Consider the following 26650-nt stretch of genomic DNA (forward strand, 5'->3'; position numbering starts at 1 on the left):
TTTGGCCAGGCAGATTAAATGACCATGAGGTGCTTCTACAAATAATTCAAGAAACCTCAGATTAACACCTATCTATTTTAAGAGAATTTCTTTAAGGCAGAAATAAGTCCAGTTACAAATGATATTTTGCCCACTCTGAAAACTTTGCATCACCAGCTATGACGCTTCTGTATAATAACTAACCACTACAGAAAAGTTTTCGGAGAAATCACTAAAATGCCTAAAATAAAGTTATATACATAATTTCAACATCTACATTGCTGTGAGCATGTTAAAAAACCAATTCTTTCAGCAATGACTAAGCCTGAATCTACTGAATCAGGATGATGGTCATGCTAGAAAGAGTTGCTACTTCATAACCAGAAGCTCTGTTTTCATGTTAAAATACCCTACTTAATAAGTGAATTAAGAATAGCATAAAAATGTAGTTGAAACTGACATGCCCTTGGGCTCTGCCAAATCTCAGTTCAAATCCTGCATCTACTACTTCCTAGTCTTATCATTTGGGCAAGTCACTATCCCTCTCTGTGCCTCAGTTTCCTCATCAGTAATACCAACTCTTGGACGGTTGCTGACATAATTATAACATGCGTGCGTGCGTACACACACACACAGAGATATTTATGTATATGAGATATATAAGGTGGATAAGAAATATAAAGGGCCTACCCATAATACCCAATACAGAGTAATTTAATATGATAGTTATATCCTCTTTTCCACCTCAACCTTTTATCTTCCAACTCAGAAAGAAAAACAGACCTTCAGACCTATGTGATTGACTGCTAATAATTTATAATGGATAAACAATTTATAATTGTTTGATGCAGTCTTACACAAGACAGATATTTTTATTTAGATTATTTAAAAGAGATTGTTTTGCTAAGGAAAATACTTAGGTTTATCATGGATTTTGAGTCCTTCTCAAGAGAAGAAAAGCTCAATTTCTAGAATGACCATTACCGAAGGGACAAAAAAGTAGATGACATCAGAGCCACAGATTTTGCAAATTAAAATTATGATTTTGAATTAATGTACAATAAGGCCATACTTATCTGAAAGAGTAAATTATACAAAAAGGATTTCATGTTGAGGCTTAGATATAAAAACCAGTATATTTGCAAAATAATTTCTCTGTATCCTGTCATACAAGATGATTACTCTTCCTAAAATAAAATATCTAAGGAAATATTTTAAAATAGTGAATGTAATTAAAAAATTTTTTTTCAATGTTTATTTAGTTTTGTGAGTGTGAATAGGGGAGGGGCAGAGAGAGAGGGAGACACAGAATACAAAGCAGGCTCCAGGCTCTGAGCTGTCAGCACAGAGCCGAAGTCGGATGCTTAACTGACTAAACCACCCAGGTGCCCCAATAGTGAATGTAATTTTTTTTAAAAATCCTTTAAGTTGGAGAAATTTAGTCAAAAGGAATAGATTTTTAAAAAAATTTTTTTTTCCAACGTTTATTTATTTTTGGGACAGAGAGAGACAGAGCATGAACGGGGGAGGGGCAGAGAGAGAGGGAGACACAGAATCGGAAACAGGCTCCAGGCTCTGAGCCATCAGCCCAGAGCCTGACGCGGGGCTCCAACTCACGGACCGCGAGATCGTGACCTGGCTGAAGTCGGACGCTTAACTGACTGCGCCACCCAGGCACCCCGGAATAGATCTCTTTTTAATAGGCTCATGAGCACATAATTTTCATTTGAAAAACATTAACAAATTATTTTCAGGATAGTTCTCTACTTTTGTTTTAAGCAGAGCCCCATAACCAGGTTTCTTACATAATTTAAATTAGTGGTTCCAGATGTTCTTGTGCATTTATTTGGGCATGCCTCTATTTTCATGTGGCAAGGCAGTCTGAATTTCCTGACTATGCCATATTTGTCTCTATATTTCCCATGATTTCTGTTGTAGTGCCGCTTACATAGTGGCATTCAGGAAATTTTAAATGAATGCCTAACTGAATAAGCAAAGTATACTTGTTTAAATAAGATATAAGAAAATTCAGGATTTGGGCTGGCAACTGCTATTAATAAACAGATGTCCCAATACATAAGAAAGAGAAATTTCAGGGGCACCTGGGCAGCTCAGTCGGTTAAGTGTCCAACTGGGCTCAGGTCATGATTTCATGGTTCTTGGGTTTGAACCCCGCGTCAGCTGTGCTGACAGCTCAGAGCCTGGAGCCTGCTTTGGATTCTGTGCCTCCCTCTCTCTCTGCCCCTTCCCCGCTCATGCTCTGTCTCTACTCTCAAAAATAAATAAACGTTAAAAAAAATTAAAAGAAAGAGAAATTTCAGAGCATAAAGACCTTTGTGTTCCTCTATAAGCAGCTATATAATTATCTTTTTCTTCTTTTCTACAATAAGAAAACTAGCATTTGAAATAAATAGTTTCAAATATATGCTTTCATTATATGTACAAGAAGCATGAATTTTAATCTTCATGATGGTAGAGATCCATTGTTAAATCCAAAAGAAACAGAAAAGAAACAGAACTTTAAATTCAAAGTGTGGTTCATTAGACATCATCTCTGTATTTCTGGCACAAGTCAAACATAGAATGCTAGGTCAAACATAGACCTTAGAGGTTACTTACTCCAATCTCTCATTATAAAGATAAGCTAATTTAGCTCCAGAAAGGTTAAGTGACTTAACAAGGTCAGGTAGTCAGGGAAAACAATATAGGTTTCCTTATCACATATCCAGTACACATGCAACTTTCACAAATGCTCTACATGGACTATACTACAACAGTGGCTTTATGGGGCTCCTCAAACCCTGGGAGCCACCAGAGGTGAGTCATTAGAGGCCGCAGGCCCTTTGTCCATGGGAAACTCACCTTCAGTATTGGAAATGGGGGTACTGTCACATTTGCTTTCACACTGCTGCATCGATGGAGGCCGAACAGTTTCTGGACAGTCACTAGACGCCTGTCCAGTGTAGGAAAGACACTGCACAGTCCTCATCTGCTGTCCAAGGCCACACTGAGCAGAACACTGAACCGAAAGACACAGAGAGAAACAAAATTCAACAATTTTCAGGAGGTAAAAAGATACTGTATCTTTCCAAATACCATATATATTAGCTTTTAAAGTCCATATGAAGTTCATCTTGGAGAGGTATATGATTAAGTCATTCTACTGTAGAATTCATTTGAAAATTCAAGGAACATGTTATTACCTTTGAAAATGGAAGCAATATAGTTCCTAGAAAACAAGAGATTTCTTGGGCTATTTTTCTAACACTTCCAATTAGGTGAACTATAACAGGAGTGTAATATGAAAACCCTCATGAGGAAGTAGTAATTAGGGATTCTAGTGCTGGGACATCACTTTTGCTCCCTATTTATTACAGTCCTATGGCAAACAAGCTGATGGTCTACTGGAGTGCTGTGAATGTGATCAAAATAGGAGTTCAGTAAAACAGCAGTGACTGCTGTGTGGGCTTGTGATGGGAACCAGTTTAAAAAAAAATAAAAGAGCTTAAATAATTACCTTGAGTTTTCTAAGGTATTGTTAGTCACACAAATGTGAGCCAAGTAGCATGCCTCCCTCTCCTTTTTCATCTACTCAGGGATTCAGTTACTTTACAGTTGAAGTTACTCTCTGAGTGACTTAGTCTCAGTGGGGACCGATCAGCTGTCCAGGCTGAACTATGAAGCTGGATCTTTCTTTGGGTCTGCCACCCAGAATGCCCACAAAGCCTGTGAGATCTGAGATCAAGGAGATGAGCTAGTGCCGAGACAGGCGATGGTGATGCTTACAAGGTTAACAAACTGAGGCCCTATTGAATTTGTCTGTAAAAACTCTCAAAACACTTAACAGGAGTTGCAAGGATATTGACAGACACTTTTATTTTAAAATTCCTAAATAAAGAACGACAAACAAATGCACCATAAAATGTATTAAAGTGTCTTTGAAAATGTATTTTTACCAGTTAATTTTAATTTTAGAAAACTGAATTTAAAATATAGATGAGAAGAAAAGGACTTGACAACATTTAAAAGAATAACCTGAAATTGATTACTGCAAATTTGGTGAAATCACTCACATGCGAAAACTTTCAACTGACCTTTATATGACAGTGCATTGCAACAAAGAATATGTAAGGAAGGAAATGCCTCCATGGTTTAAATCAAAATTATGAGGGCATGTCTGTACTTATTCTTTAACACAATATCAATTCCATGTTTTGAAATGGTTACACTTCCACAGTGAAGTGTATGAAACACATAATTGCTTACAATGCCTATCATGTGTATTCCACTTGAGTACTTCATAAATTAAATGATGCTATACAAATGCAAATTATTAATTATTTGTTATACATGTGCAAATATTAATTATTTTATGATCACACTGATTTTGTCTCCCCACAGGGCTGGCTGAGTATAGAGCAAATATATTTATTTGCATTAATGGAGACTGAAAACCTTTGCCCTTTCCCAACTATAACAGAAGAGGTCGGTAGATACTGCTATACTGTAGAAATACTGAGGGTTGTCCAGAATTTTGCTAACTACTTCTATGAAATGCCATTTTTAATAAGTAATGACAGGTCCAGTCAGTCCAGAGATCACACAAAATCATACTGGTATAGTTATGTGCCATGATTTATTTGGGTCTCAGATATTAGAAAACAACTAGCTACAAGGTTAATTATAAAACCACAGGAAAAGGGCATTGATTGTCTAGAAATTACCTTTCTGGAACATTATTTTTAATGTAACCTAATAGATTTCCTTTTTGACATTCAAAAGAATAATACTCAATTTTCCTTGTATCCAAATATATCGATTTGTTGTAAAAGGATTTAAGGTGGCCTTCACTAAGATAACACAGTTTAAAAATAAGTGAGAATGGGGGCGCCTGGGTGGCGCAGTCGGTTAAGCGTCCGACTTCAGCCAGGTCACGATCTCACGGTCCGTGAGTTCGAGCCCCGCGTCAGGCTCTGGGCTGATGGCTCAGAGCCTGGAGCCTGCTTCCGATTCTGTGTCTCCCTCTCTCTCTGCCCCTCCCCCGTTCATGCTCTGTCTCTCTCTGTCCCAAAAATAAATAAACGTTGAAAAAAAAATTAAAAAAAAAATAAGTGAGAATGAAGAAAGAAAAAAATAGGAATTAGAACATAAAATGCAAATGAACCTCATGTAAAAATACAGACCAAAAGCCCTTTATACTGGCTTCCCAATTCATGATGTCCATCAGCTAAATCCATTGAATAATAGATATTGATAATATTTCAAAGACTGTCAATCACATTATCAAGCTAATTAGAACCCCCATACCTTTTCTGTGAAGTTAAGAGGAGCTACTTTTGCAAGTAGGAAAGTTAAGACACTGGGGTTAACAGATTTGTTCTTGAAGTAGCTGAGAGAGTTGGGACTAGAATCCAAAGTTTTGTTAGCTTGCTCAAATATCTGGCCATACAGACTATTTCTCTTTTAATTTTAAATTACATTGGTAAGCCCCAAGGAGTAGGTAGAAGTAGGAAGAGTGTGGGTACAGGAGAAACACAGCTAGTGGGTCTATGTGTGACTGCTGCTCATGCACTGTTTCATACTTTATCTTATACCCAGATTTCTGTGTCGTGTTTCTCATCTCTGGAGCCCTTATAATGACCCAATCAGAAAACTCAAGTGTCTCAAAGTACTGCTTCAGCAGGAACCCCTTGCTGCACTGTCTTACCTGGCCCCAGTCTCCAGTCACCCAGCGAGGAGGAGGGCAGCGGCCCAAACTGCAGCGGATACGGACAGGGGGTTTGTTCTCTTCTGGACACTGTGCAGCTGGGAATGTTTTAGAGAGGTCACTGCTCTTGCACAGAACAATCCGATGTTTGAATCCCGGACCACATTTGGGAGTGCACTGGAAATAAAACAAATACAGCAGTTTAAATGAATCACAGCAGTTTAAAGATAGAGGAAAATATGAGGAAGGTCTTTCTTAAAGTGAATGTTTTTGGGTATACAATATGCATATAGACAAAATTCTGGGCAAAGTCGTTCAGATATGAAAACTCCTTAAGTTTTTAAGCAGAAGTACCTTTAACTTTTCCCCTAAGGACTTTAAGAGTTAAATCCAAAGTTTGCTTCTTGGCTAACTTATTTTCTTCTTTTATCATGGGTAGGTTTATTCCTCGATACCTCCCTGTCCTTGGCCACATTTTATAAACACGATATATACCAAGTGTTGTGCTAAGAGCTATACAGTTTTTACAGAAATCCTAATTTTTGGAATGTGGAATCCTTGGTTTCCTACTTGCTAGGTGTAGTCTTCTGAAAAGAATCCTTATTATTAGTAGACAACAAGAACTCGTCTTTATGAAGCAAGCTAGGGATTGATTGAGATGTGTATTCTTAGAGGGTGGTAACTAAGAATACATGGCCATTGGTCAAAGTTTATTGCACAGAAAATCTCTGAACTTTTCCTTGTACATAATAAATTTCCCTAAACATAATGCTTTTGACTCTAGTTGGACCAGTCTGTTCTTCATACTGAGGAAAAGATGCTTCTTCCAATTATTTACCTCTTCTCCAGGTTCATTGGAATGCTATTTCTTAGAGTCATCTATTAAACATGTTGACTGACTAAAGTCCTCCAACTTTCTACCCTGTATGTTTGAACCCTTCCTTAAAATCTGTTCTTCCTCTGAGTCAAGTGAGGACCTTACCCACAACATTTTGAAGCCCTGTTTCTGTACCTTTTGTTCAAAAGAAAGAAAGAAAGAAAGAAAGAAAGAAAGAAGAGAAGGAAGGAAGAAAGATCCCAGATCTACTGCAGGAGCTACATTAGACTGAGGAGAAGGGAATACAAAGTGAATAAGATGGTCTCTACCTTCCAGGAGCTCATAGTTTTATGTAGGAGATATACATGTGAACACAGGTTAAGTAGCATAAAAGAGGATGTAGAATATATATATTCTTGAGCCCAGAATCACCATCTTCCTATCTGTAATTACATGTTTACATGTCTTCTCATCCCTTCCACACTATAAGCTCCTTAAAATTATTTCATTTCTAATTTTTCTTTGTACACCACCCTGTCCTGACCCTCAGGATTCAGCACAGGGCTTTGAGTATGCACTCAATAAACACATACTGTTGTATATCTGGTAGGATGGTTTTCATTTACAATCAGGTAAATCAAAGTGTGCTAGTTGTGGGATGAGGATATCATAATGAACACTATATACACCCCGCGTGGTTCTGTCGGGGCAATCTTTGAGCCTGGTGTATGTCATAGAGAGAAAATTACTACTTTTTTTTTTTCAGGTGAAATCAAGGATCTCATGAAAACTTCTCATCAGCATGAATGTAATAACAGAATACATATCCTCCAACTTAGAAAAAATTTCATTAAGATGCATTTTGAAGGAGGAGAACATCCAGTTCTTTCCAAGATGGCTCCAGGAGAAGCTTTAGTTAGGGTCTTAGTGGTCAAAGTGGTCAAATTCCTGATGTCTGCTACTTCTTTTCACAGCCAAATCAACATCCTTATTTCCAGCTGCTGCTCCTCTCTTCCCATAGAATCCATCACTGGGTCCTGTTAATCCAACTCCCACATCTTTCTCACATCTATTGATTTTTCTCTGTCTCCACTGCCACTAATCTTGTTTCAGACAAACATCATTTCCTTCATGTAAGACTACATTGTCTTTCTAACAGGTCTCCGTATTTCTTGCTCTTACCTCGATCCACTGTCTAAAGCACCAATCAATTATGTTCTCCTGTGATTAAAAAATAAATCCTTCAATGGCTCATTATTGTCCTCAAGATAAAAATTCAAACTCTAAATATGCTGACTGTCCCCTGATAGGAAGGCTAAGTTTACCTTTTCAGATCAATCTCTCCACACTAACATGCAGTATTCTCCAGTGCAAGCCCAGGGCCACGCACAACGCCAATGCTGCTGCCACTTCTACTAATTAACCACTACTAAAAATAATAATGATAGTAGCAGCTACTGTTTAATAAACATGATATATACCAAGGGTTGTGCTAAGTGCTATAATTTATATAGTCTTTACAGAAATCCTACGAGATGGCAATTATTATTCTGTTTCTTAAATGAGGAAACAATCTTAGACTAAATGGTTAGTAGAAAGTCATGCAGCTATTAAATGGCAGACGTAATGCTAACTCTTACTGTTTCCTGAACGTTAGGCTTTACACTATGTCCTTTGCAATTGTTACCTCAATTAACCCTTAAAACAATCCTATCACTTTATATTTCAGGAAACCAAGACATGCAATCATGTGTTCTGTATGACGAATAAAGCCTCGATTCCGGTCTTTTGAGCTTGCCCCACCTGTGTCTAGTCCTCCCGACTTCACACCAAGTCTCCTCCACCATCCACCAATGTTAGAAGCCGAGGCCTTAGAGGATTTCTGCCATTCTTTTAATGCTAAATATTATTACTGATAATAACACTACTACTTCACATTTCATTAGAGCTTCACAGTTCAGGAATCACTTTCAAATACAGTATTCTTATACAAGTTTTTGAGAGTGAGTACAGATAAGGAAAACTTAAGCAGCTTAAGGCTAAAGAGATAGCAAGTGGTAGAGCAGGAAATAAATCCCAGACCTTCTGATCCACACTTTAGCTCTTAGCATCAGCAGGAAGTCATGAGAACACAGAAAAAGTATTAATTAATTAATTATTAAAAAAACAAATTGAGATAAAATGCAAAAAGACTTTAGGGAGATAGAAACATGTAGGATATATGGGATATCCAATTTTAGGATTTTAAGCTATGATTAGTTCTCATAATGGGAACATTTGCTAATAAATTCACTTGTGCCACTCTCCTCTCCCTTTGCATTTTAAAAGCATAATATGTGTATTAAAGCTGGGGACATATGCCCCTTGCTTGTTCGAATATCTTTTTCCAGTAGCAAGAAACTTCTGCTATTATTTGAAGAAGGTAGTAATATCCAGCAGTCTTGGCTAAGAGCCTATGCCAAAGTCCTGCTTACACTTGGGGGAGGCAGACAATGCCATGACACACAATTCATTCGTTTGTGGCTAGAAGTCCCCGGGAAACCAAAACCAAAACAAAGAAAATAATGGTAGTAACAAGGAGAACAATAAAAAGACAAAGCGGTGCTACTACTGATTGTCAGGCAGTGTCCTGAGTACTTTGCATGTCACAGTGTACCTGATCCTCACAGAAACCTCCTGAAGTACCGTTTCCACACCCACTCTGCAGGTGAGAAAAGGAGGCACTAAGAAGTACAGGTAAATCCAAATAGCAGCTTTCCACCAGAGCTCTGAAAGCAAATGTACAGAGACACAAACCCTCTGTGGGACAATGTGAAATTATATGTAAAGCTGAACATATAGTGATGACTTCTACCGAAGAAATAATTTTAGAAAATTACAACCCAAACTCCTCTAAATAAGCCAAGGATATTCCATCCCATCACACTAGAAGTAGAGAGATAGTCAAGTGAATTCTTGAAATAACGAATGACTGAAAACTATATTTCTGCCATATTCTGATTCAATAAATATACCAGTCCTGACCCCTGCAGACCTAGCCACAAATATTACATGTCTGTATCCAAAGCCTCAACTCTGGTCTCTGTAAATATTGTACTTCTTAAGAGTGATTATAAATTTAAATGTTTAAAAAATTCTTGTAAAAAAAAAAAAAGTAAAAGGCATAGGGATGCCAATTAGACCAGTTTTATTCAAAGAGAACTCTATCCTGCAAATTCTTTTGATGTTAGGTCAGAGATGTTCAAGGAGAGAGATGTCCCTCAGCTTGTTTTTATTTTTACTTCTTCCTTCTGCTTTATTAAGCCTACATTTCATCTTTCCGCCTCTCGAGACTTCTGATAAATAAATACGTTTACTCATCTGACAGCTTCAGTTTTATTTAACTATCTAACAACATAAGAAGTTCTAGAAAAGCAAGATGTAGCCATGATTATGGATATGATTAATAGGCATTAACTTCATTGTAAGTGCTTAGAGTCTTCTCCGGAAATAATCACTGGTCTCTACCCACATAAAGGGTAGATTTGTACACATTTTTTACCATGCCCTAAAATTCACTAGTAATAATTAGATATTGAATGAGTAATAAAACTCATTTTTTTAGATGAAAACATAATTATAAATAGACATCAAAATCCATCCCATTCATTCTCACAATAAACTATATAGGTAGCTGGGTGGAAGATACTATTTCAGTAGACAATCCATTCTCCACCCCCCCCCCAACCCCAACCCCACCCCCACGGGGAGAGTACAAATGGGGGAGGGGCATAGGATCTGAAGCAGGCTCCACTCTGACAGCAATAAGCCTGATATGAGACTGGAACTCACCAACCGTGAGATCATGACCTGAGCTGAAGTTGGATGCTCAACGGACTGAGCCACCCAGGTGCCCCTGGACAATCTATTCTTTAGTAAAATTATTTTTCACTATTTTTCTTTATTGCAGGTAAATACCTTTTTTTCCTATTTATTCATATAATCAAAATTTCACAGTTATTTAAAATCTGATCAGACCATTTGTTTGTTTTCATCCCAGTGAGATATAGGAGGTCATTTTTATGAGAGATGTATTTATGCTTTAGCTTAATGATCTACTATTAAAAAGCAAAAAACGTATTTTGCAGAGAAAAGTATTTGAAAACACAACAGGGAAAACAATTTGGCTCTCACTTGTAAAGCACAGAAATGTTAACAGTTTGGGGTTAGACTGAGTTCTCTCTGGAGATACAGGTTTAATTTGCTTAGTTATAGTACCAGAGTAGAACCTAGAAGTAAGCAAGGTGGTGTCATAACTGTCTTCTAAAACAAAGCACAGTCACCTGCAGGTAGGTTTTGCACCCTACCTTTCCAACCCCACCCCACCCCCCAATTCCTTCTTAACTAGTGCTACCTAAATGTAAATCCTATCAAATCAATTGAGAATGTTGCCAGCAGTCATCCACTTGTCCAAGAGTAAGTACAAGAAACAGACCTTTTCCAATGGCTACTCTGTGGGAGTCAAAAGAAACTATTCCAATACATCAAAAGAATGGCTTAGGATTGCTGGAGCCCATCCACAGTATGCAGCAACGCATCTAAGAGTTACTTGCCAAGAGAGGGCAAAAACAGAAAACCATTTAAGTCCAACATAGTATGGGTGATCTTGAGAGTGAGGCTAGATTATAGGAAATGGGAAAGCCGTGGCTTCATTAGTTTCACAAAAGGCTGCTGAAGAGTCATTTTCCGCCAAGGTAATTTGGCTTTTTGTTTTGTTTTGTTTTTTTTCTTTTGCCATAAGCAAAAGAAAATAACCCGGTGGGTTTCACTGATGGAGAAAACGAAAAACGGTTCCTGGCTTTGCAACAATGGAAATTTTATATTAGAGAGGCCAGCAAAGAAAAGGAAAAGGGCAAAGGGTACATTCCTCTTGCTGCAACATGTTTTCACTAGTTGAACCTCACCCTTGTGATTAGCAGAGCTCAGACAGCTGATGGTTGAAAGTGGGGAAGGGGCAGAAAGAGAAGGGAAGTCTTCAGGGGTGTGTCAAATGAATAATGTGTGAAATATTTGCAGCAGCTAACCAAAAAAGATTGAACATTGCCTGCTGTTCTGGTAGGACCTCCTCTTTTCAATAGCGGGAGGTATTCCATTCCTCTGGGGAGAAAAGGCTCCTGTTCTCACTTTGTTCTCCATAGCTACTCAGACGTTTATTTCACTTAATACTATTTACTTTCATTTATTTTTAACCCATCCAGGGAAGAAGTGGGCTTCCTAGTAAAGTAAAAAAAAAAAAAAAAAAGGAAGTGTGAGAGTGTACCTCTCCTTTGGAAAATAAACAGGAAAGACACTGCATCTTTGTCCTAAGTTTTGACTTAGCTATCTTTTTTTTTTTTTTAATTTATTTTGAGAGAGAGACAGAGACAGAGAGAGACAGTGTGAGCAGGGGAGGGGCAGAGAGAGAGGGAGAGAAAGAGAATCCCAAGCAGGCTCTGTGCCGTCAGCACAGAGCCTGATGCTAGGCTCAAACCCACGAACCATGAGATGGTGACCTGAGCCAAAACCAACTTAACCAACTGAGTCAGACACTTAACCAACTGAGCCACCAAGCTGTCCCTTGACTTGGCTATCTTAAAGAAGATAGCAGAAATGTGATTAAAAGCCCACCTAACTTTTTCATGTTTCTTCAAGCAGCCTCCAGGAGTGCCTAAGAGCCTCTCAGAGCTTTTTGAGCAAGTTATCTCTAAGAGTGGATAGATAAGAATCAAAATTCTCAGAGCAGGGTAATTAAAACATATATGAGGTTGATTTCAAAAGAAAACCTTAAAATGGTATTTGGAATGGAAACATGCTATAATATACACATGCCTTTTTTTCAAGGTGATTATATTTGTTTTATGTTAAAATACAAATATAATGATACAGAAGAGTGTAGATCAAGGGATCAATGTGAAATAAACCTGTGCAAGTGATTTTAGTGTTTTCATGGTTGGCACAAATTTTTTCCAGTTTCTGCTTATGAACTTAACTATTTTTCTCCATTTTTAAAATGTTTTTTTTTTAATGTTTATTTATTTTTGACAAAGAGAGACAGAGACAGTGTGAGCGGAGAAGGGACAGAGAGAGAGGGAGACACAAGTCCAAAGCAGGTTCCAGGCTCTGAGCTGTCACCATAGAGCCTGACACGGTGTTCAAACACATGGACCACAAGATCATGACCTGAGACAAAGTCAGATGCTTAACCGACTGAGCCAATCAGGCACCCCCATTTTTCTCCACTTTGGTAGCAAAATGATATATAAAGTTGAATCTTTATTATCATCTACCACTACTTCATGCAATCTTGTTTTCCATTTATTCTTTAAAACAAACCCTCTTCTTTATCCTACTTTCACGTCATGATCTTTATGTTTCTGTTCAGTTGTTTCAAAAATATTCTCTGAATAAGTAACTGAATAAATAACTATCTTGTTATCAGGAATATCTTCTCCAGTTTCCCTATTCTCTTCCTATTTCATATCCCATATGCCAACATACAGTTTAGCTCCCATCAACGAAAAAGCTTTTCTTCTTTTTTTTTAAAGTTTATTTATTTATTTTGAGAGAGAGAGAGAAAGAGAGAGAGAGTGAGAGAGAGAGAGCAGGGGAGGGACAGAGAGGGAGAGAGAGAATCCACGCAGTCTCTGCCCTATCAGCACAGGGCCTGACACGGGGCTCGAACTCACAAACTGTGAGATCATGCCTTGAGCCGAAATCAAGAGTCCAATGCTTAACCAACTCAGCCACTCAGGTGCCCCAATGAAAAAGCTTTCTGATTGCACTCCAAGCTATTCTGACCTTCTTAGCTCTAAATTTCTATATCATTTATACATGTATACCTCACAATCCACCATTTTATTAAACACTGTCTAAAGTTATTCTCTATTTTCTTCACAAATATTTACTTTTCCAAGCTTATAGGATTCCTTTGTATTGCTCATAGTGCCTATTCCAGTGTGTTTACTTAGTACTAAATTATACTTAGGGACTTGACCTGAAACCCTAAAACTGTTGAAGCCAATCATCAGGCCTCCCATAATGATTTTCCAATAATAAATTTGTCATCATTTTCAATGACTACTTATGAACTTCTGTGAGGGTCTTGGGCACTGAAATGCAGGTACAATAATTTTCAACATATGTAGAACTCTACAGAATGTCTATTCTTTATCAGTCGATTTTATCTTCCAAATCAATTTAGGAGTTAATCCACTCACTTCTAGGGAACAGAAGAGTTCACACTGTTTTCCGTAACCACTCACCATGAGTATCTCTACATTTGATTGAAACACATTTGATTGAGGTAGGCAGATGTAATTACTGAAGCTGGAGTACGTCCAGGAAACTTGGGAGAACACTCCCAATTCCCACCAAAGATTCCATAGATAACTACAACTAGTCAGAATCTCCATTTCCATGTACCATCCTAAACACAGTCCCTCTTTTAGGCTCAGGCCTCTACCAAATTAAGGCCACTCCAGCAGTAAGATTCACAGGGGGAAAAGTTACAACCAGGGGTTCCTAAAGAACAATGTATGTTTTCTGTTTATTTAATTTTTTTTTTTTTTTTTTTTTTTTTTTTTTTTACAAACTTATGAGGTCTACAGGAAATACCCAAAGCAAGTACCACAATGTTTCCAGCAGGAAATGCATCCTGTTTTGCTAACTTAGAAGAATGGCCTTTAGTTATGTAGCCAGGTACTTATTCTTTTTAATATTAACCAACATTATAGAAGATTTCAACCCTTCTTTGGGAAATGTGGAGAATGATATGGTGTTTCCATTTGTATGTCTCATGAAGAACGAGGAGTCAAGAATTAACTCTATCCCTTTCCTCATTTTTCATAAGGCAATTATTCTGAGCTCTATGGATTATTTTAGGCTCTTTTATATACATGTAAGGCAGAAAAACATTATCTTAGTCTCCCTCACTGATCATGAAAGCAGAGGTTAATGATAAAAGCTGAATTGGACTTTGTATATTACAACCTCAACTCCATGTTTCTTCCCCAGATGCAACAGAAGGAATTAAAATATACTTAGATATATAATAAGTGATAAAAAATTGATAAATATTCAAATGTATGAATTATGTAGTTAGGCTGCAACATGACTTGGGAAAAAAGATTTATCACTAATTCTGAGCTTATTTGCTGCTCGAGAATAGCAAAGGAAGAGAAAAACCACTTATGTGAGTACTCATTATTCTATTCTTTCCAATTCACGTTAGGTTGATTTTTAATCAAATTGATGTCTAGTTTCTCACTGATTTCCCTGACCCAGAAAAACCTTACTCCCTGACAAGGAGCAATGAAATATAACAGGGCCAAATTTACTGTTAGGCAGTCCTTACTTGCTGAGTTCTAAGGTGCTCACAAGCTCAGGTGCCCTCACTATTAAATGCTCTGGTATTGATTAGTTAAGACATCTCAAAACATACAGCCTCAGATTTCCTTACTTCTGACCAGTCCAAAGCCACCCACTGAGGTGGACATGACTGGTTGTTGCAGGACTCTGTTTCAATAGGCCGGTGTGTTAAACAGCCGCTGTAGTCCAGTGTCTCCTCCTCTGAAGGTCCAATCTTCCTGATGCAGAGCACTGCCCTTGTGCGCATTCCACCGTCACAAGTCTTGCTACACTCCAACCAATCCCCAATGAACCACCTGCAGCAAAAAGTGGAAGAAACACAGAAAAACATTTCCTCAGTACAGCCGGAGATTTTCGTCAATGGACTACACTCTCTCCCTAAAAGAGCTGACATTTCAGTGTTGGTTGAGGTGACAAATGACAAATGGAAGAGCTGCTAAGGAAAAGAGAATACACTGTCAGCTGCCTTCCAAAGTGTAGTGCCTGGGCTCTGAAACAGGCAGAGCCTGGTCCAAACAAGTAATGCACCATATGTTTTTAACCACATTGATACTTCCCCTTTTCTAAATTAATTTTTTAAGGGAGAAGGCAAGTGGGGAAGAGGGGTGGGGGGCAGATATAGAGAAAATCTTAACCAGGTTCCATGCTCAGCACTGAGCCCACTGTGGGGCTCGATCCCATGGTGCTGGGATCATGACCTGAGAAGAAATCAAGAGCTGGATGCTCAACCAACTGACTCACCCAGGTGCCCCTCTAAACTAATTTTTAAGATAAAGATAACAATATAAATATAAATTGTGAGACTGTGATGAAGATTAAATAAAGTAATAAATATGAAGCTTCCAGTCATGTGCTGCTTAAGTGTTTAACAACTGGCTCTTTATGGAGGGCAGCGATCTTGATTTGTTGAATTTACCAATTTTGTGGGGTGAATAACTCACTAACGCCAATTTCAACCTACATCCCTGGCATGTTGAACACAAGAAGATATGCTAATAATAGGATTTCAGGAGCCAGTGCTAGCTTGCTTTAGCATACCTCTGAAAGCTCCTAACATTGTGTCTAAACACAACAAACAAGAAACAGGAGCTTTATTTATTATCACTTTGAAGCAGGTTCTCCTACAATCAAGAATTTAGTGCTAAAACCACATTAAAGGAGCTAGGGATTTGTTTTTTGATTTCCAGATGAAGGTCAGGCTCTGCAGAAGATAGAAGGACTTTATTATGCTTATAGGGCAGAGAAAGCCTGAAGATATACAAGTCTTTAAAAACCTGCACCAAGAGCAGAGCCTGAGCCAGCTCTGTGAAAACATAGAGATCCCTTGTTGTGACCCCTTTATTCCTGAAAACAGCATCTACGCAGCTAATGGGGGAAGAAACTGAAATAACAAAACGAACATGTTTCACGTTGGCAAGTAAACCACTTTTTTTTCCCTAAAGTCATAAATGAACTTTTATAGATGTAATTTTAGGGTGTGTACGTGTGTGTCCATGTATGTATGTATGTGTGTAATACGTCTACAGAACTCACTCTTTTAGGCACATTATTTGGTCCAAAGATGTGAATCAAGATACAAATTAGACCAATGAGAATTTGGCTTTAGAATTTTTATACCTCCACTAGAGCAAAAAAAGCCCTTTCCCTTCTCGTCACAAAGGTGCATAAAGCTGTAAGAGCTGCTGGTGGCCATGCACCCTGTCAAGTGGAATTAGCTGATGTGAAAAAATACAGAGGAGCTAGAGGGCCCTGGTTCTGTTTCAGTCCTGGATTCTAGCCATTCCTAAAGCTAGATCCATGGTTGCCCTCCCCCCAGTTTTGTTAAGTAAACCAACAAATCCTCTTCTGTGCAGAAAATACCTGAAGTTGAAGTTGTATTATTTCCAACCAGAGTGTTGATTAATATACTATTGCATTTAATTTAATAAATATATGTTGAATGCCTACTGTATTCAAGGAATCACACTTTGTTTTGTAGAAGAAAGTAAGGTTCGTGTCACGAAAATAGTTATCCAAAGTCATGAAAAGAGCAATGTTGAAACTAGGACTAGATCCCCCAGCAGTTACTATTTCCATTGAATTTCATTTTTAACCCTGCTAAGTAGTAGGATCTAGGTCAGAAGCATGAGGTCACTAGTCATTTTCATCCATCCATGATTATAAATCATACAACTATCCTCACAGGATATGCTAATGCTCTTGGGTAAGAGACTATCCGGAGGGAAGAGCGTGAGCTTATGTGATTGCGCCAGTTTTGTATGTGGAAGATAGTACTTTAGTGAAGTCAGAATACTAGTTTCCAAATTTGAGCCTGTAGTTAGCCAAATGACCAACCATGGCCTTTGTCCCTTACAGAGTGGAAAACCAGTATTTAGAAATATGGCAATTAACCAGTTTCTAAAACTTAAAATACATCTTTCCAAAACTTAAACACTTTCAACCTAAAATTCATTTAAGTAACAATAATTTAATCCTGAGAATCTCATATTAATGGGTTTTTTTCTAAGTTATTTTCCAGAGGAGACTTAAAGCAATTTTCATATTCTTTCCATTTTGTTTTCCACACATGAACATGATCCCAAGTTGTTAGTACCATTTTTGGTAAAGAGGAAAATGTGTACTGAGAATAATAACTTGCATGCCAGCCATAGTGAAACTCTGATTCAATTTGCAACAGTGATTTCATCACCAAGATTAGGGGATAAAACAGAAATGTGTATAACTCAGCCACAAAAAGTCCAGTCATACCACCTCCAGCCATGATCTCATTAGGTCTCATAATGTAAGAGGGATGGAGTCCTTCAAATTAAACACAGGTGCCCAGAGTAATAGCAGTGATTCAGGAGGTGTTGCTGTTCTTTGCTGCATGAGGTCAGGGCCACCTCCATCTTTTTATTCTTTGTCCTCTCTTTTATTGCCAACCATCTCTTAGTCTAGATGCATCAGTCAAGCATTTTATTTGGAATGTATGAAAGTAAAAGTATTAACCACCCTCCCAATTTCCCTTCTGACTCGAACTCTGATTTCAGTCCCGGTTGCATCTTTATTGCTCACCAAATCATCCCTTCCCATGTCTCTCCACAGGATTAAATCACACCCTAGTTATTTAACTTGTTTTGCAATTTTGCCACTGCATCCACTCATCTCATTTTCTCTATTCCCCTGTCCGGTTTAAGACATATGGCTTCTTTCACCTTCACTCTCCCCATGGCATTTGACCCTCTGATGACCTTCTCCCCATTTCTCCTTTTTTCCTTCTCTAGATTTTGTGGTAGAAAACACAAAAATTCTCTCTGGGAATGTCAACTGCTGAATTGTTATAGTCTGAACAATACCAGGGATGCTTGTTTCTGAGCTCTTCCCAACACCCAGGGATCAAATTGTCTACATTCTCACAAGTGTCTTCATATCCATTGGACACTAACAACTAGTGGGATTCATGTTCAACTGTCTGAAATAAGAATGGTGTGGTGTCATCTGTGTAATCTTGAGCTACAGTGTCTGTGTATTAATAGGACAAACAATATATTATGGGGGGGGGGGCAGAGGGAATAAGAGAGACACTATAAAATATGTTCACAAACTTAGGTTAACTGGAATATTTTTGAAGCAAGAACCAATCATAAAACTAGAATATTATTTTTGCTTTTTAACTTAAAGGGAAATGGCAGAGCATAGGAAAATAAACTGATATTTGATGTTTAGATTAAAAGAGAGACAGAGAGAAAGAGATTTCCCAGCCTTTGTCCCAGAGTCCAGCATCTACTTATCAACTCTTCTCATAAACACAACATAGCAAAATTAAAAAAAAATCATAATCTGACAATAACATCTTTACTCAAAGAGAGATTCAAATATGTAACCCATTAACTACTTACTAGGATACTAGAATTTTACTATATTTTAAAACAGGTTAAAAAAAAATCTAAACATTAAGTTGGTAAAAAGAAAATCTGCTCATTACTCAACTAACTGGAAAGTAAAACTAATACTAAGCATAAATCTCTATGCCCTAAACATTTCACAGGTGAGATTTTTCTAAATTAAAAAAAAAAAATGAAGGGGTGCCTGGGTGGCTCAGTCAGTTAAGCGTCTGACTTCGGCTCAGGTCATGATCTCGCAGTTTGTGAGTTCAAGCCCCATGTCGGGCTCTATGCTGAGAGCTCAGGGTCTGGAGCCTGCTTCGGATTCTGTGTCTCCATCTCTCCGCCCCTCCCCTGCTTGCACTCGGTCTCTGTCTGTCTCTCTCAAAAATAAATAAACATTAAAAACAATTTTAAATAAAACCTAACCCGCAAGTAAAAATTTCTCCCCAGTCCAAGCATCCTTTAGCACTTTTGTTAAAAATTCTTGTTTTTACTTAACATATCCTTAACTATAGTTATTTTCATACATATTTATCCGATTAGATTGTCCTCAGGCAAGTGAGCCATTCTTCTGAAAGCATAGAGCCTTTCACATTGCAGTTGCTTAAAAAATGTTTTCTTAACTCATGGTAACAGTATTATCACAATGTATAATACTCTATTGTTTTCACCCCTCTTATTTTTACAACTTTAAAAACTAAAGTGTCATACAGGAATAATATTCAATATCCAAGAATTCTTCACAGGAGGCCATATATAGAAACATTCTTGCTAGAGAGAGATAGCATGGTGAAAACTGAACTCTTGGCCATTCTCTTTGGATTCCAACTCAGCATTACTTCCTTTTCTCATGATTGGGGCACTAGCTTCCTATCAGTCATGGACTTTAATATCAACCCCTCCCTTTTCCTTTTCCAATTATTTAAGACTTTGTCAGGAATCCCACCGTGTTCACTCAGTGCCTCTGGAATTCTTATTTTCTTCCTGTCCCTAGTCACCTCACCATCTTGATTACTATACTCTTTCTCACAAAAGAGTTGCTGCTATGAGCACATTAATTTTTCCCAGCAAGGTTTCCTCTGCCCTTTAAGTTTTTCCAAATAAACACTATTAATATTTCTCTACCAATGCATCTTTCATCTATCTATTCTTCCTAGCCCCCTGTCATATTTTTTATAAAACACAAAGATAAATCTTATCGCCCTCTAGTTTTCCATACCCTGCTTATAAAGTCTTCAATATGAATAAGAGACATTGGAAACATTTTATTAGTTAAAAAGATAGTTTCTCATTAAAAAAAAATACTATTTAGGGGCACCTGGGTGGCTCAGTCAGTCCAACTCGTGATTTTGGCTCAGGTCATAATCTCATAGTTTCGTGAGCTCGAGACCCATGTCAGGCTCTGTCCTGACTCTGCAGAGTCAGCTTGGGATTCTCTGTCTCTCTGCCCCTCCCCAGATCATGCTCTCTCTGTCCCTCTCAAAATAAATAAATAAACTTAAAAAATACCATTTAGCAGGGTGCCTGGGTGACTCAGTTGATTAAGTGTCTGACTCTTGATTTAGGCTCAGGTCATGACCTCATGGTTTGTGAGACTGAGCCCCACATTGGGCTCTGCACTGACAGCATGGAGCCTGCTTGTGATTCTCTCTCTTCCCCTCTCTCTGTCCCTCACCTGCTTGTGCGCTCTCTCTCTCTCTCTCAAAATAAATAAACTTTTAAACAATTAATATATAAATAAATTTACTGAATCTCATAAAAAATACCATTGAGGATGTTAAATTAATAGTATTCAGAATTTGAGATTTTTAAAATATTTATTTATTTATTTTGAGAGCGAAAGAGAGCACGTGCACATGTGAGCACACACATGCATGTGCACAAGTGGAGGAGGGGCAGAGAGAAAATCCCAAGCAGGCTCTTTGATGTCAGCTCAGAGTCCAATACAGGGACTTGATCTCACAAACCTTGAGATCACAACCTGAGCCAAAATCAAGAGTCAGACACTTAACTGACTGAGCCACACAGGTACCCTGGTACTTGGAATTTGAAAACAAATACAGATCGTTTCCTCAAAATAGGCAAGTATATTTCAAATAGATTAAAGCTTACATTTATTTTTTTTAATTAAAAAAAATTTTTTTAATTTATTTTTTAGACAGAGATAGAGCATGAGCAGGGGAGGGGCAAAGAGAGAGGGAGACACAGAATCCGAAACAGGCTCCAGGCTCTGAGCTGTCAGCACAGAGCCCGACGTGGGGCTCAAACTCACAGACCATGAGATCATGACCTGAGCTGAAGTCAGACACCTAACCAACTGAGCCACCTAGGTGCCCCAAAGTTTACATTTAAAATAAAGAAGAGGGGTGCCTGGGTAACTTAGTTGCTTGAGGTCCAAGTCTTGATTTCAGCTTAGGTCATGATCCCAAGGTCGTGGCATCAAGCCCTGCATTGGACTATACTCTGAGCATGGAACCTTCTTGGGATTCTCTCTCCCTCTCCCTCTCTCTGCTCCTCCACTGCTTGCACTCACATGTACTCTCTCTCTCAAAACAGTATATAAACTTTTTTTAAAAAAGAAACTTCGAAAGAAACTTTAAAAGTACATTCTTAGAGTGGATGAGGCCTTCCTAAACTATGAAAGAAATAAAAGTTTGATAGCTTTTTTATGTAATATTTTAAAACTTCTATAAGTAAAAATAGATAACAGCACCATAAAAATATGGAAAACATATGACAAACTCAGATAAAATATTTGGAACAAAGGTAAAAGACTAAATATCTTTAAAACATTAAGAGTTACTAGAAATCAGTAACAAAATGAGAAACACTTCAATAGAAAAATGGGATAGGATAGGCCATGGATCAGAAAAGCAAAAATAAGTAATACAAATGGCAACCGTACATAATTTTTCAATGCTCATCCTTATCTGCAATCCAAGAAATACAAAATAACAACAGTTAGATACCGAGGCTTTTTTCTCTATAAAATGATCAAAGATTGTTTTTAAAACAATAATATCCAGTGTTGTGCAGTTCAGGGAAATGATGTTCTAAAATGCTCTTATTGGGAATATACATTCATATATTATTTCTGGAGAACAATCTGACAATGTTTCAAAGGCTAAAATATATTTCCATCTGAACAAGGAATTCTATTCCCATTCATTTAACATAACAGCATAATTATAGAGAGCAAAGTTTTAGTAGCAAAAAATGTTAATACTGTGGTATGTTAAGGGATCAAAAGCTAAGACACAGCCAAAGTTATTCAACAGTGGAAAACCAATTTAGGTAAACAGGGACATATCTACTGAATATTTTAGAAGATATTTAATGTTCAAAATATGTTGAAAACTGACTACAAAGCATCATAAATCATATCATACCATTTTGTTATATACATAAACAACAGAAAAACATAAACATAGAAAATGTAAACACAGAAAAAAGACTGAATATATATATATATATATATATATATATATATATTAACAGTGGTAGTTTAAGTATTACAAGTATTTTTAATTTTCTTAATTTTACTTACCTGTGTTCTAAAATTTTCATGCTTTAATATGTACAACAAAAAACAAATATGATTGTTACATCATATCTGAAAAAAAAAAACTTATCTTCTTTCCTTTATTCCATATTCATTTAAAGTATTGTTGGGGGTGCCTGGGTAGCTAAGTCAGTTAAGCATCCAACTCTTGATTTCAGCTCAGGTTGATCTCAGAGTTTGTGAGATTGAACCGCTATGTTAGGCTCTGCACTGACAGCATGGAGACTGCTTGGGATTCTTTCTCTCCTCCCTTTCTGCCCCTCCCCTGCTCTCTCTCTCTCTCAAAATAAATAAAAAAATAAATAAATTAATTAATTAATTAATAAACAAACAAAAAACCAAACAAACTTTTTAAAAAGTGTTATTGAATTCACTAGTCTTTCAATGATTTTTATCTCTAGAATACCAAGGTCTACTGGGAATTTTATGATATACAACAACCATTCTGAAGAATTGAGATTTTCTTTTTCATAGTCTCAATTCAAAGGAATAAAAAAGAAATTAAGAAGGAACTAAGAAAAATATGGACTAATAAAGAGCAATATTTTAAGCTCTTTATATCTTTAGCTCTTTCTGAAAAGAAGTTGGCCTAAATTTTCTTTTTTCATATTCTCTTTATCTTTCTTTTTCCAATTCCATTCTCTTGTCTCCAAACTTAAAAAAAAATTATATAACTTTAGTGAAGTTAATAAATAACTTATAAAATAAATAAATTTATTTGTTTATTTTGGGAAGAGAGTGTGTACGAGAGAGTGCACAAGAGAGAGTGAGTGTGGGCACGCATAGGAGCTGAGGGGTGGGGGGAGGGCAGGGAGAGAGGAAGAGAGAGACAATCCCAAGTAGGCTCTGTGCTGTCAGCACTGAGCCCAATGCAGGGGCTCAATCTCAAGAAACCTGAGATCATGACCTGAACCCAAAATTAAAGTCAGATGCTTAACCAAGTGAGCCACCCAGGTGCCTCAATAAATAAATTTACTTTAGAATTACAAAAGGAAAGGAAACTTAATTTTAATTATGTATGTTAATTTGAATGTCAATTATCTCTAACTATAAATATATATCATATAGATTATATATTATAGTTATTACGTCGATCTATATTATATATATAACATAGATACATAGGTAGATAGATAAACAACTCCAATGTAATATCTAAACCCACAATACATGGGATGGAATGACAAACCACTGAAATCTCAAGGGGTGTTCGAATAGCATTTAAGCCTAAACAAATAAAAAAGCTGAAGCCAAAATAGAACAGGTGTGACCAGGACCACTCAGACGTCTTAAAAGGCCGATCAAATGTCAAACATAATACTCAAATTCCTGAATGTCAGGAAAGTAACTTGATGGGTTGAGAAGCACAATTACATGAAAATAATGTTGAAAGTTATAAGAAACATGGGAAGGGAAAAAATTTTGCCCATGGTTTTTAAGCAGTTTTTATAGCTTGTGTAGTTTCCCCACTTCTTTTGAGTTAAATTTACAACAATAATTGGCAGAAAAGAGAAAAAAGTTTTAAAAATCAAATGTGTATAGGTGTGCCTGGGTGGGTCAAGTCAGTTAAGAGTTCAACCTTGGCTCAGGTCATGATCTCATCTTGTGGGTTGGAGCCCCGAATCAGGCTGTGTGCTGACAGCTCAGAACCTAGAGCCTGCTTTGGATTCTGTGTCTCCCTGTCTCTCTGCCCCTTCCCTGCTTGCGTGCTGTTTCTCCCTCTCTCTCAAAAGTAAATAAACATTTAAAAAAAAAAATCAAATATCTTTGGGGCGCCTGGGTGGCTTTGTCTTTTCTCATGTAATCATTGCCTTTTTTTTTTTTTAATTTTTAAAAAGTAATCTCTGTACCCAATGTGGAGCTTGAACTCATGACCCTGAGATCAGGAGTTGCATGCTCTATAGGGGCACTTGGGTGGCTCAGTTGATTAAGCAACTGAATCTTGATTTCGGCTAAGGTCATGATATCACAGTTTGAGCCCTGCATCAGGCTCTGCCCTGGGATTCTCTCTCTGCCTCTCTCCTACTTGCACTCTCTCTCTCTCTCTCTCTCTCTCAAAATAAATAAATAAACATTAAAAAAAGAGTCTTGGGCCGGCTGGTTGGTTCAGTTGGTTGAGCATCTGACTTCGGCTCAAGTCATAATCTCACTGTTCATGAGTTCCAGCCCCACATTGGGATCGCTGCTGTCAAGGCACAGCCCACTTGGGATCCTCTGTCCCTGGCTCTCTCTACACCCCCCTTCTCTCTCTGCCCCTCCCCCACTCATGCACACAATTGCACGTCCACGCTCTCTCTCTCTCTCAAAACTAAACATTAAAAAAAAAAGTCTTTAGGCCTTTAGGATAAATATCTGGGAAAGATAGGACTGCACACCAATCTAATGTGTTTTATTGAATTTAAGATACCATTATTCTATGTACCATTAAAAAAGATAAAAATAATGATGATTTTTATTGTAAGTAACACACTATCAATTGCAAGATAAATCTCAATTTCCAAGATGTTAAAATGTGAAAAGATATGTGCCTTAGAATTGATGAAACATGATAATTTCTAGCACTGTGCCAGATCAACCTACTGAAGTTCCTGCTTTTAAGGATTAATAACTGAAACCTATGGATAAATAGAAATCTTAGCTCAGTGAAAGGGATATCAAAATCTACCCTCTGTGATGCTTTCTCCCCTTTTCATAACATATGAATATGTTTCCAAATATGAGTAGCTAATGCTTTTCTCTTTGCACTTAAAAAAAATAATTCTCATTTCTTACTCTTACTTACTCAGGTGGGCAGGGCTCAGTGTTGCAGGCTCTCTGATTTTCAGGTGGCTTACTGTCAGGGTCACAGTAATTGTTCTGGACAATAGAGTTGTCGTCCAATCTTTTACAGACTGCCTCCTGTCTTTGGACACCTTGAGAAAAGGAGGACATCATTAATTGAAGAGTAGTTTACTTTCCAATAAGTTAGGTATGCATAGCTTTCCTCTGGGGAATCAACCTCACTGGATCGCTGCTGTCTTATCTGTTCCAGAAACACTTCACTGCTTCTCTAAAAAGGAGAGAAGTCCTGGTCATTATACTGCAATTTTAGGCAAAATTATTGTTCTCATATTTAGAAACATAACTGTTTTCAAGTTCAGAAAAGAAACTATTGGCAATTGTAAACAATTAATATTCCCATTTGTATATTCTTCTTCGTGCTTTCCTTAAAAAAAAAAGAACAAAAAACAAATCCCCCCAACTTCATTTTCCCAAAATATAATCAGATAAAATGTATGAATATACATTTCAACGCAAAACAATGGCTGTACATCTATTTAAAAATAAAGCAATAGGGACAAATTTACTTTTTGATATTTTATAGGACAAATCCCATCAATTTAGTCTTTGTGAGGAACACAGCACATTCACACATTTCATTCTTTTTCTTCCACTTATAGTTTTATTTCTCTAAAAGCCCACAAAGTCTAGAATTTAGGGATTGCAGTGGGCCTCTTTTGCACTCCAACCCATTAATCTGTTTGCTTTAACAGAGCTGGCCCCCTGTTGATTATACCATTGTCAAACAGATATATATATATATATATATATATATATATATATATATATTCCTTGAAATAGTAACTCAGTAGATTATTATCTTAGATTATTAGTCTATGTGACCTGTTTGTCACAGCTAAAAACACTCTCATTATAAAACTGTAAAATTCTAAGTATGTGTTAATTATTTATTGGCAAAGGTATCCACCACAACTTGCTCACAATTCACAAAATACAAAGACACACACAGACACAATCTTATTTGTAAACATCCCTGGTGAGTAGACCTTATGCAGTCTCATTTTCTCTTTAGTGTCGAAGAATCTAAAGAAGCAAAGCTAGGTATACCAAGATACCAGAGAAAAAGTAAAACTAAAAACAATGCTATATATTTCAGATCATATAGAGGTCGCAGGTTACTCCTGGAATTGGAAATAAAAGCATAAACTAATCCCGACTCCCCGACCTCTTCTCTATAACCAGGTAAGCTAAATTACCCGCAAAGAGTTGTAAAAACAGCATTAGCAATATATCCAGGAAACCACAGCTTCACACCTAGCCAGACCCACATGAACCTACAGTTTTGCCTTTATTTTTTTTTCCAGTTGCTTTTAATAGCACCCTGAAGAAAAGACTTTAATCTCAAATTAGGGAAATCAATGTGAAATAAGATCATTCACTGAAGGAAATTGTCACCTGAAGAGTCATACACCAAATACTTGCCCCAAGATCCCTTTAAAAGTCGTGGAAATTTTGCAGGTGGAGGTGCCTCAGGCATCATGCAATTCAAACTT

At 37.3% G+C, this 26650-nt stretch overlaps 1 protein-coding gene across 1 annotated transcript in view; it reads right to left on the minus strand.

The window, feature by feature from the left end:
• ADAMTS6 (ADAM metallopeptidase with thrombospondin type 1 motif 6) overlaps window positions 1-26650 on the minus strand; it is a 296499-nt gene that overhangs the window by 13572 nt on the left and 256277 nt on the right. Inside the window, exons 20-23 of the mRNA XM_047867513.1 lie at window positions 25099-25228; window positions 14980-15184; window positions 5687-5863; window positions 2842-2998 (exon numbers count right to left, since the gene is read on the minus strand). Of these exons, the coding sequence (XP_047723469.1) occupies window positions 2842-2998; window positions 5687-5863; window positions 14980-15184; window positions 25099-25228 (669 nt within the window). The remainder of the gene's footprint in view (window positions 1-2841; window positions 2999-5686; window positions 5864-14979; window positions 15185-25098; window positions 25229-26650) is intronic.

The sequence above is a fragment of the Prionailurus viverrinus genome, chromosome A1, assembly GCF_022837055.1.
Source record: "Prionailurus viverrinus isolate Anna chromosome A1, UM_Priviv_1.0, whole genome shotgun sequence".
NCBI lineage: Eukaryota > Metazoa > Chordata > Mammalia > Carnivora > Felidae > Prionailurus > Prionailurus viverrinus.